Source organism: Ictalurus furcatus, chromosome 13 (assembly GCF_023375685.1).
Source record: "Ictalurus furcatus strain D&B chromosome 13, Billie_1.0, whole genome shotgun sequence".
Lineage (NCBI taxonomy): Eukaryota > Metazoa > Chordata > Actinopteri > Siluriformes > Ictaluridae > Ictalurus > Ictalurus furcatus.
This window is the reverse complement of record NC_071267.1, coordinates 10,161,208-10,173,688: the sequence shown is the minus strand read 5'-3', so window position 1 is coordinate 10,173,688 and position 12,481 is coordinate 10,161,208. Positions and strand designations below refer to the sequence as shown.

Genomic DNA, 12,481 nt, shown 5'->3' with positions numbered 1-12,481 from the left:
TGTGCTGCCTTTGAAGTGGAGGACATGAACATTTACATGCACAGAGTTTTTTTTTCCTGTCACTTTTGCCTTAATCATATCTGACTTTAATAGGAGAGGGGAGCTGATACGTAGGTAATCTTTCAATTTTGATCTTGACCGTTCTCTTTGTTTTGTGCCAGGATGAATAAGAAAGGAACGTGCTCGAAAAGTAAAGTCCACGTGTCTCCCGTTTAGAGCCTTTTGAATCAGCACACTGGCCACACTGCTTTCACTCATGACTCATGGATTCCTATTGGCTCAGGCTAACAGGATATTGAGAAAGAAATCTAATGAATGTCTGAAATGAGGCAATCAGCACTTCCCCATGCATATTCACCTCACTGTATTACTTGACCCTTTTATTGATCAGTTGAACAATGGAAAATATTTCACTTTATTTTATTGCATGTATTTTAAATACAACTTGCTGCTGTGTTAGTTCTACTGTAGTCTTTTCTTCAGTTTTAGGCCTGTTCATTGTCAAACATACTGTTCTGCGTATACATTAATGACAGTGTATGTTCCTTCATGCTTATCATGTTCCTTTGCCTTAGCTTCAGCCTATAGCCATGGCTACAGTACTGTCTATTCATAACGTGTTTGATGGAAAAGAAAGTACTGAACTCTCGTCCAGAGTCCCTAACGTCCTGAATGTCCTAGGTCGATATGACTGTCTCACACTCATACCAGTTCCTCATATATCTCCAGCACACTGGGAGAGGCCTGGGCCCAGCTGAAGAAAAGCCTGGCAGATGAGGCTGAAGTGCATCTCAAGTTCTCCTCTAAGGTAATACAAAAGATATGGTAATGAATTTTGTCTAAATAACGAATTTTGTCTAAATATAAAGGTATATCCAAGCTGACATCAGGGTTCGTACAAGGTGTTTGAAGTGCTTGAATCTGGCTATTTGAAATTTAAGTGTTGGAAAACCTTGAAGGCATTATTTGAAAAAAAAAGTGTGCTTAAAAATTGCTTGAATTATAGAAGGTCAATAAATTTTTCGAAATCGCGAAAAAGTTTAAAGTGTTTACTTTCGATAGAACATGAATACAACGAATACATCCTTTCACTCAAAATATGACTCCCCACTGCAGCTGCTCCCCATCCTCCTCCTCTCGCTGTTCACTCACTCATTGTGACAGAGACAGCACCGGTCCACTTTTCAGACCCCTTTAACGACTTTCAAAAAAGCACCTAGCGACAAATCTATCGACATTTTGGGCAAACCTTGGCAACTTCCCATAGCAGAGAGTGGCCAGTACTGCCCCATGAGCACGAGGTCCTGCTTTCCCACTGCAGGTACACCTCTCTCTCTCTCTCTCTCTCTCTCTCTCTCTCTCTCTGCGGCTACTCTGTTTAGTGAGGGGCAGAGAGGAGCAGCACATTCAGTCGCTTCTAATTTCTCTCTGAGTGAGCATTTTATATGTAAATATAGCCGAAATCACAGCACAGCCGTTATCTTTAAGTTGTGTTTGTGGTGATTTTGTCAGACGACGTTGCGGTTATAAAATCAGGATTTTAGCAGTGCAGAGCAGCAGCTTGGAAGTCACTTGGAAGTGATTGCTGGTTAACATGTAGTCTTAATGGGCCACGTTTCCGTCACTATTTCATACTCGTTACGTTTTCTAACAACAGAAACGGAAAAATATGTACATGAGATCAGCAGAGCTTGCCTGTTCTCCCTGTGCTTCGGGGGTTTCCTACAGGTACTCCGGTTTCCTCCCCCGGTCCAAACATGTTGTAGGCTGATTGGCGTCTAAATTATCCATAGTGTATGAATGTGTATGTGAATGTGTGTGTGATTTTGCCCTGCGATGGGTTGGCACCCTATCCAGGGTGTCCCCCACCTCGTGCCCCAAGTCCCCTGGGATAGGCTCCAGGTTCCCTGTGACCCTGTGTAGGACAAGCGGTACAGAAAATGGATGGATGGATGGATGGATGATCACCTCTTGTAAAGTCCTTGATAACAAAAAAATAGGGCTTGAAAAGTCCTTGAAAGTCCTGGATTTTCATTATTAAGAATCTGTTCAAACCCTGTGAAATTTCTGCATTTTAAATTCAAAGTAATGAATATTCAAATGTCAAAAACAAGCCAAATACCATTCATATCAATATGCTTAATTTCATACTATGTATAAACTCATTCTGTTTATCTCCATAAATGAAATGTTTATAGAATATAAACCCATTGGGCTTTTTCTGCTCTTACTATGACACACTGTTTGAAAGTTTATATTAAATGAGTATGGGATCTGGTGTACAGCTGTTTGGAGGAGAGTCATGTTATGTACATTGGGGCGATACAGGAGTTTGTGTGTTCATCAACCGGCTCCACACTAGAGGTGTGTGTGGGACTGTTTTTATAATTTCACTCCCATGCCTTTCCCAAAGGCATTCTGACTGGTCCTGCCTGCTCCTGCAGACACTCTTGACCACTCTGCTCCTGCAGAAAGTTTCCCCCATTCCCAATAAATCTTGAAGAAAGTTTAACCAATCCCACCCACTCCCACAGAAAGTTTAACTAATCCCACCCACTTCCACAGAAAGTTTAACCAATCCCACCCACATCCACAGAAAGTTTAACCAATCCCACCCGCTCCTGCAGAAAGTTTAAAAGTTTAACCAATCCCACCCACTCTCACAGAAAGTTTAACCAATCCCACCCATCCATACATCCATCTTCTACCGCTTACTCCTTCTTCAGGGTCGCGGGGGAACCTAGAGCCTATCCCAGGGAGCATCGGGCACAAGGCGGGGTACATCCTGGACAGGGTGCCAGTCCATCACCGGGCACAATCACACACCCATTCATACACTACGGACACTTTAGACACACCAATCAGCCTACCGTGCATGTCTTTGGACTGGGGGAGGAAACCAGAGTACCCGGAGGAAACCCCCGCAGCACGGGGTGAACATGCAAACTCCGCACACACATGGCCCCGGCGGGAATCGAGCCCCGGACCCTGGAGGTGTGAGGCGAACGTGCTAACCACTAAACCACCGTGCGCCCCCAGTCCCACCCACGCCCACATAAAGTTTAACCAATCCCACCCACGCCCACATAAAGTATAACCAATCCCACCCACCTCCCACATAAAGTTTAACCAATCCCACCCACTCCCACATAAAGTATAACCAATCCCACCCACTCCCACAGAAAGTTTAACCAGTCCCACCCACTCCCACATAAAGTATAACCAATCCCACCCACTTCCACAGAAAGTTTAACCAATCCCACCCACTCCCGCAGAAAATTAAATCAATCCCACCCACTCCTGCAGAAAATTAAACCAATCCCACCCACTCCTGCAAAAAATTTAACCAATCCTAGTCACTCTCATAGAAAATTAAACCAATCCCACCACTCCTGCAGAATTTTTGAGTCATGCCACCACACTCCAACAAAATGCTTGACTAACTCCTCCCATTCCTACTGAAATTTAAACCAGTCCTACCCTCCTGACCCTGACCAGGATAAAGCAGTTACTGAAAATGAATGAATGAAGGCTGTGGCATGCGAGCAACCAGTGTGATTCCACGTTTACGATTATGTGTTTCTTTCCCCGTGAACAATGTATCTGACTGCCCAGTCCCATGCACATGAACATAGCATCCTTCAACTCCAGTAACCTTTTGGTTGGGACTCGTGGGTTCACAGTCCCACACCACAGGAATTAGAGTCCCCACTACATTCACACACTAATCCTATACCCTAGTGTTGCACAATATTTTGTAGCTATATTCATATAGCTGTAGTCATATCTCATTGTTGACAGTGTATTATTGTTATGGATATTTGAGACAAGTTGCAAGTGTAATAATCAAATCTGCAAGATATTTATTGAATATGGCCACAGTTTTGTCAGACGTAGTCAAACTCTGTGGTAGTATTCATCCCTATTGTATTTATTACTTGCCTAATTTCATATTAAACTATCATTCCCATGCTTGTGTGATTAACATGAATTGTCTGTTGTTGTTGTTTTAATAATTTCCAGCTACAAAGTGAGGTAGAAAAGCCCCTCCTTACATATCGAGACAACTTTAAAAAGGACATGAAGAAGTTTGACCACCAAATTACCGATCTCAGGAAGCAGCTGGCCAGTCGATACGCTGCCGTTGAGAAGGTACAGTACATTGTGTTATTACCTCAATACTCTGCATGCACACAGGATTGGTTCATAAATCAAATATTTCCAAAATATTAGCGATGCAATAGCATTCTCATGACGCACATCAAATATGAATATGCCCAGCTCTACTACAGGCAAGACCTTTGAGTTAGGTCTTTTATTTAACTTTTCTAGAATGTCAAGAATCTTTCTCATGCATTATTAAAGCTCTACTCTATTTCCCAGATCAGTAGACCATTTCCTGGCCTTGGAGGCTTTCTGAGCTCTATAATAATCACATGGCCTTGCCCTTAATGCATGACCTTGAGACAGAGCGCACAATTGTTTGCGGCAGCAGGAGTGAGAGCTGTAAACAAACCAGCCTTGATAAACTGATCTAATTTCAGTGTGGTCATTACACATGGCTAAATGGAAGAAAACCAATAATATAAATTTAGGATTGCATAGTCAAGTGAGTCAATAGGGAGGCACAGCTGTAATTCAATTGAGCTGTGAGTGGAAATTGGATAAGAGATATACAGCACTCAGGGAAGTGAAAAAACTTAACTCATGTTTTATCTGCTTGCTGTGCTTGCAGGCACGTAAAGCGCTTGCAGAGAAACAGAAGGATCTGGAGGTAAAGACTCAACAGCTGGAGATCAAACTGAGCTCAAAGATTGAGGAGGACATCAAAAAGGCCCGCAGGAAATCGACACAGGCAGGTCAGTTTCGCTGAAGTCGAGTCAAATTCAGCTTTCATCCCATCCTTGTATATAGTGAACGTGTGCAGTCTGAGTTTTTATGATCATTTTATATAAAGGCTTAACTTTGAAATTTGTTTCTAAGTCTAAAAGGAATAGTAAAGTCGATGCCAATGTGTGAATTTATTTCGAAAACAATCATTTAAATAAAAAATAAAAATAAAAAAAGATCTGCTAATTTTTAGGAACTTGTTTTTCCTTTAGAACATAGAAAACGTAACTAAAATTGTGCAACACTGTTTAACACTTTTTTTGGACAAATCGTTTTCTCATTTGTGTGGTAGTCAGACTGCCACATATGACATTTGATTTTTTTTTTTTTATGTCATTGCTCTTATTTTATAATGTGAAAAATGAAAAAGAAAAAAAAAAGCAGTTTAGTAGTAGTTGTGTTTAATGTACTACGTTTACATGCACATCAAATTCCGTTAAAGGTCTATATTCGGGTTGCAGCCTTATTCTGAATACGATGTTCATATGCGTACAGGCATCGGAATATTCCTGTGTACAGGGTTATTGTAAGTATGCCTGAGTTGCAATTCCTAAATACCTAGCCTACAACTAAACATCTGTTAGTACCCACAATTCCTTGCAGACTGAGCACGCGCGTATATCTCCTTTTAGTGGATTTTCCGAATAAGGTGTTTACATGCAACAAATTTCCAATTAAAACAGCCATATTCTGAATCGCGTAAGTGGACGGTGGTGTTTGCATGACTCAATACTAATTCGAATATTGACAAATTCCGATTAATATCGGAATATCTGTGCATGTAAATGTAGACAGTGAGATGTGATATTGTACTCGTAGGACCATGTTGCAATTTACAAGACAAAACTGCATAAAATCCAAGTGTAACACGAGCAATGTACAAAACTATGGTTGCAGCACAATACAATAAATAAACAGGACAGGACGGTGTTTTTCCACTTGGCAGTGCAGTGCAGCACAGTGCCAGATGAGCCATATCATACCCAAGTACACTTTTGTCCCAGGTACCATGTGGGACCAGTCAGGGCATACAGCTGGTGTTAGACTCTGTTTAATAAGATTAAACTGTATATGATAACGTGTCTAGCTAGAAAAACTTTTCTATCTTAACGTTCAGAGCAGCAATAATCAGTAGTGTATTTTCACTAAAGATTACAGTATTGGCACACTTGGCTAGGGAGTGAGTGCATGCTGCCATTAAAAATCTCTGTCCCATTTGTAGTAGTTCACCATGAGAGGAAGACACAAAGCAGAGCTATGCACATTTTTACATACAGTTGTGCTCATAAGTTTACATAACTCTCACAAGGCGCTGGAGCACGCAGCGTACCCTGAAAGCACTTCCGGGTTCAGTGACATTGACTTTGTTTACGTATTACACGTGTATTTATTATAGTTTATGTCACGTCTCCACCCCTTTTATGTTATTGGATGTCTCCCTCACGTGTTCTCATTAGTCACGTTGATTATGTTTGCTATTTAAGCCCCTCGTGTGTCCTTGTTTAGTTACGAAGTATTAAGTGTTTACTGAATACCAAGCCTTTGTTCTGTGTTCTCGTTTCTGGTTTTGACCTTGTTCCTAGTTTCTCGTTTGTGCTTTGCCTTGCCTTCTTTATGCTCGTTTGCCGTTCACCTGACCCTTTACCTGTTTTTGACCACGCCTGTGTTTCTCGTTTTGGATTTGTTTGCTTATTTCCTTTTAATAAAACCCTTAACTGCACGTGTATCCACCCTAAGACTCAGTTCGTTACAATAACCCTTGCAGAATCTGCGAAATGTAAATAATTAAAATAATAATAATAATAATAATAAGAGGGATCATTAAAATTGCATTTTGTTTTTTTTTTTAGTTCGGCCCTAAATAAGCTATTTCACATAGTGGATGTAAACTTTTGAACTTTTGAACAGGACGATTGGTGTAAATTGTTATTATTTCATCTACTGGGAAACATGTAAATATCTTATGTAGCTTCTGAAGGGCAGTACTAAATGAACAAAATAAGATCTTTAAACAAAATAATAACAATTTTCACCGATCATTATGTTCAAAAGTTTACACCCCCCGGCCCGTATTGAAGTGTGTTACCTTCTTGAGCATCAGTGAATGTTTGCACCTTTTGTAATAGTCGTGTACGACTCCCTCAGTCGTCCTCAGTGTAAAAAGATGGATCTCAACATCATATAGTCGCTGTTGGAAAGGGGTCAAATATGCAGAAGATGCTGGAAAAGTAAAGAATGTGCAGGACCTGGAGGATTTTTCTGAAGAACAGTGGGGCGGTTTAACTTCTCAGGACAAACAAGGGACTCATGAAGAACTATCACAAAACATTAAAACGATACACAGTATTAATAATCAAGGGTGTGTAAACTTTTGAACTGATTCATTTGTGTAAATTCAGTTATTATTGTGTCTTGTGGACTATATGTACACATCTGTTATGTGAAATAGTTTATTCAGGGCAGGACTAAATAAAAATATTAAAAATGCAATTTTTATGATCTCTCTAATTTATTTATTTTTAATTAACATTTTTCAGATTCTGCAAGGCGTATGTAAATTTATGAGCACAACTATAAAATGAGTTCCTGAGAAACTCCTACAGGTTTCATGGGTGGCATTACACAGGAAACCAACACATAATAATTTAGGATATGGATAGTCTTTAGGTATGGGTCTTATTATGGGTAAAGCTATTGGAAAATAGAAAAAAGTTATTACTGGTGAATATGAAGGGGGGGGGGGCTTAAAGAAAGAAGAGAAGCATAGATAGGAAAAGACTCATTGTTCTGGTGGAAGACATCGCTGAAAGGTTAGAATAAACTCACCCATTATTTTTATGTTTATAAAACAACAGTCATCTTGGTTGGGTAAATGAAGCTGAATTACTTACACAAGCATGGCACATTGGTCTATAGACAAAAGGGATTTGGAGGAATTGGGACTTTTCTCAGGACTAATCTTGAATATTTGGGAATAAACAAATCCAAGCCTATTTCTCGGCCAGTGGCATGGATTAAAATGGTGTCTTTTGGCACCCTCTAGTGGTTGATTATGCTTATTTCTCTACCAATAAAAACAAGGGATTAAAATTAGAGTAGGTAATTTTTAAGTCAGAGCATTTTTTTTCTAATATTAATATAATGTCTACCGCCATTCACGTGAGAAATATGTCTCGAGTTAGACTGTATGTCAGTTTTCATGCAGAAATGACTGTAGCTCACTGTACAACAAACGATTATTGTAACTCCAAAATGGCAATAATAGATAATTGTCCAATAACAGATATGTTCTCTCACCACAGGTGATGATCTGATGCGATGTGTTGACCTGTACAACCAGTCTCAGTCTAAATGGTTTGAGGAAATGGTCACTACAAGTCTGGTGAGTTGACATGCCTGCTGCATAATAGTAAAATGTTGAATCACTGAATTGTCATGACATTGTCCACGCATTTCTTGTATTCGTAGGAGCTGGAGAGACTTGAAGTGGAGCGAATAGAAGTAATTAGAAAACACCTCGGCCAATACACGACGCTGCGGCATGAGACGGACATGTTCAACCAAAGCGTAAGTCTTAATCTTGGAACATATTTGCATGGCGGTCAGGAAAACCCCATCGTATGACAGTGCAGCTAATTCTGGGAAACAACGGGGTTGGACCAAAATTGAGTTTTTCGTCCATAATATACATTTCCTCACAAGTGGTTTTGTAGTTAAATACCGTCAGGCTGCCACACATTTGTATGAATCTATCATTGGCGCACTTTCAGAAAAACATGCAGTATAACGTATGACGATGTGTCCCATGTACAGACGATGGAGCCGGTGGACAAACTACTCCAGATTGTAGATCCAGCCAAAGACAGAGAGACATGGGTAAAGGAGCACAGGACGGGTGAGGTGAGACCAGTGGACATGGATCTCTAACTCAGACAGGATGTGTTGGTGATAGAAGAGATGGATTCTCCATTCTTCCCTGCAACAACTTGGGGAGAAACAACATACTGGAGTAGAAACAGAATCAGAGGAATGAGAGCTTGCGAATGAAACTGCTGTATGTGAAGACAGAGCTCTACTGCCCAAAGCAGTGTGTTATACTGTACAGAGACGGAAGCCAGACGTCCCGCTAAACTTTGACCCAATGATGGACACTGATCCAGTACAAACATGTATAAATATTTCTCTCTCTCTCTCTCTCTCTCTCTCTCTCTCTTTTCTCACTCACACATACACTTTAACAAACAAACATAGCAGCACAAATGTCTGTAAAAGTCTTCAATTATCCAGAGTAACAGGAAATCAAGGTTTTTATTTCAAACCCCATTAGTAGAAGACACACCCCCACCGCCCCCACCTGTAGAGCTGCCGATGCCCCTCGGATGAGTTTTAAAGATTATACCATAATCCAGCCACCTTGATTTTAAATGCACGTATCGAAAAATCAAGAGAAAAGACGAGCTGAGAGTTATAGTGACGCGACAGTTGTTTTGCAAAATTTACACAAATTAACCCGCTGTAGTTTAAAGTGTTCAATTTGCGGGGAAATAATTGGAAAAGTGAATAATTGGACCTCATTCTCTGTCAGTGTGACACCTGTATACAGATTAGCTCAGTTAAGCTGGTTTTAGGGATTTAGCAATTCTCTAATAGACCGTGCGATAACGTGTTCAGATTATGTCACGAAGATCCTCTAACAATAGACATGCGATTGAAGAAAATGACCACGTTCTGCTCATACCATCAATCGGTGCGATCCAGGCTTTGAGTTTTTCATAAACACAAATCTTAATAAGTAATAAGGATATATTATCATGTTCTGTTTACTTTGCCTGGCGCATGGTGGCTTAGTGGTTAGCATGTTCACCTCACACCTCCAGGGTCGGGGGTTCGATTCCCAACGTGGCCCTGTGTGTGCGGAGTTTGCATGTTCTCCCTGTGCTGCAGAGGTTTCCTTCCCCAGTCCAAAGACATGCATGGTAGGCTGATTGGTGTGTCTAAAGTGTCCGTAGTGTATGGATGTGTATGTGATTGTGCCCAGCGATGGAGTGGCACCCTGTCCAGAATGCTCCCTGGGATAGGCTCCAGGTTTCCCTGTGATCCTGAAAAGGATAAGCAGTATAGAAGATGGATGTTTATGTTGCATGATTGCCACTACTGTTTTTGTAGCTGTCCTGTGAGTTTGATGTCATCCTATACTGTCCTCATGTTTGTCAATCATAGAGCATCATCGCAGCTGTCAGTATCTTATATAAAAAAAAAATGCTGACACTGCCAGACTGCAGTCAGGTGTTTTTGGTCATAATGGCACTACATCTGTCACCATTGAGCATGTCACATCATGTGTTTTGAGAGCGCTGATCTCAACTCATGACCACAGAATTCATTTTTTCCTCTGCGACAGCACAATTGGTCTGAAAAACATGAAGTGCAATGCTGGCTTTAGTGTTCTCCTCCAAGTGTGTTGAGCTGCCCGATCAAATGTTGCTGCTACAGATTTACTGATACAGTAACAAAAGTTTGCACAATAGAGAAGACAAACTATATTATAGCAACAAGACATTTATTATGATGAGTTTCACAAATGTTTCTTTATTATCATAAGTAACGAAAATGACCACTAATATTAATGGAGAGGGGAGAGTACCAAACTGATATCCCTGCAAAGGTTTGCATCTGCCTTCATGAATGTGGTGTAAATATACTATAGTAACCATGGTATTCCCACCATATGGCTTCATAACAGCCTTCGATTACTTTCATAACCTCTTTCATATTCTCAGAACAGCTCTTGGATGCTCTCGATTATAATATACTTCGATTCAACCTATTTCTCTGTTGGTCTTTCGGTATGTTTTCTGTATGATTGTTTTCTTGTTGCTAGACATAATTTTTTTTCACCCAGAAACCATGCAGCGTGTACAGTTTTGCCTTGTAATTGCATATCTTAAGCTATATTTAGTTCTGCAAAATGGCTTGAATGGCTTAAATCTTTACAATACATCTAAGGTGATGAATTGGCACATCACATAGTGACTTATAAAAGACGAACACTGGCTCTCTTGCAGTCCAGTGGTTTGACCTCATAACCTCTGAACTACCACTGCCACCATATTCTTGTCCTTAATGACTAACAAGGCACAGTTTCACAACAAAGCTCTGCAAACAGCGTGATAAGTTTGCTTTAAAAAAAAAATTTAAAAAAATAAATAATAATAATAACTTCTAGTGTTGACGACAGGCTCCAAACATCCAGACATGTAAGAAATATGTAGAAATAAAAGAGATACAGATAATATATTGAAAGTATTTTGCACTATGCTACTTTTTATACCAAATGTCGTACTGAAAATAATAACAGTTTTCCGGTTTATTGTCTGAAAGAGATCATGAGTATTTTGGTTTCTGTTCTCAGTTTCTAGAAGCTTGAGGACGGTTTCTGTGATTGCCGATGTACATTTCTGTTTAGGTGTTTACTGCAAATTGTATGTACGAGATTGTGAATGAAGATGAAAATATCTTCAATTGATTTCTTTTCCCCTTTAATAAGTGTATTAAAGTTAATGTTTAAAATAATACTGTCTTGTCTCCTGGTCATATAAAGAATGCAGCAATTTATTTTCATTTAAATTTTTATTGGTGAAAAAAATTGTTTTTACATTTATAAGGGATTAAAATACAGTATTATTAATACAGCGATACATTTCTAAAAATTCACTTAGTAATCCAATTATTTCCCGACATTAGGGATTGTTTATAAACTTGCATACTTGCAAACTGGAATGCAAGTAAACTTACCAAAAGCACTCTTTGCTGGTATAAGTGATATGTCTTTAAATACTCAACTGGTTTATATAACTTTTTAACATAATAATAATAATAATTAGAAACTAATCAAATATTTACTCTTGATTATTCCTATCAGTTGTGGTCATTTTAAAACAATATTACTAGCATTTTAGAAGAAAGTTTTGGCAACAAGAAAAATAGTTGAATAATTGGACAGGCATGCAATATTGGTGCTTTGGCGTTGTCCCTGATAGTTTTATTCTGATATTTCAGATTCATGAAATCTTGTTCCTTTGGTCTTTGTGTTCGGAAAAACAGCAGAAGATGCTAAAAGTAAACTCCACATCTGCAATAAAAAAAATGTGGCTAGCTCTTATGTGTATGAACTAATAGCACAATGACATACAGCTGGCCAAATGATTCGTATATGATTCAGGCAATAGAGATGGCGTTCATTTGATTTAAGGCTCATGTTGGTGATTTGTTTCAGATCCAGTGTGCAAGAATACGCAGCCAAAACAACTAACTTGTCACTGACCCATTACAGCCCACACTGCATTTTAAGTATAAAAAAAAAGGATAATACTGAGAATATAAATGTGTGACCAGCAGATGGCAAAGGGTTTTTAGTCGATCATCAGTTTTTTCAGGGAATTGAGATAAGTGGGGATGAGAGAACTGACTGATTCGTCGTCATCAGTGAGGATCTTCTCGCCTCTGCCTTCTGACCCCACAGAGCTGGGGGACCTTACCACCCCTGCGTATGGAGTGCTGTATCCCTGCAACGAATTCAGCAACAGGATGT

The 12,481-nt window shown here is 39.6% G+C and overlaps 2 protein-coding genes across 5 annotated transcripts in view; one reads left to right on the top strand and one right to left on the bottom strand.

The window, feature by feature from the left end:
• LOC128617427 (growth arrest-specific protein 7-like) overlaps positions 1-11,463 on the top strand; it is a 46,609-nt gene extending 35,146 nt beyond the window's left edge. For both annotated transcript variants that reach the window (XM_053640548.1, XM_053640547.1), the window contains 6 exons: positions 730-808; positions 4,024-4,152; positions 4,736-4,859; positions 8,193-8,272; positions 8,359-8,457; positions 8,704-11,463. In XM_053640548.1, coding sequence (XP_053496523.1) covers positions 730-808; positions 4,024-4,152; positions 4,736-4,859; positions 8,193-8,272; positions 8,359-8,457; positions 8,704-8,817 — 625 coding nt within the window. In that variant the 3' untranslated portion in view covers positions 8,818-11,463. The remainder of the gene's footprint in view (positions 1-729; positions 809-4,023; positions 4,153-4,735; positions 4,860-8,192; positions 8,273-8,358; positions 8,458-8,703) is intronic.
• The window catches only part of LOC128617425 (myosin-16), a 53,085-nt gene continuing 51,925 nt past the window's right edge, over positions 11,322-12,481 (bottom strand). For all 3 annotated transcript variants that reach the window (XM_053640543.1, XM_053640546.1, XM_053640545.1), the window contains exon 23: positions 11,322-12,455. In XM_053640543.1, the coding sequence (XP_053496518.1) occupies positions 12,303-12,455 (153 nt within the window). In that variant the 3' untranslated portion in view covers positions 11,322-12,302. The remainder of the gene's footprint in view (positions 12,456-12,481) is intronic.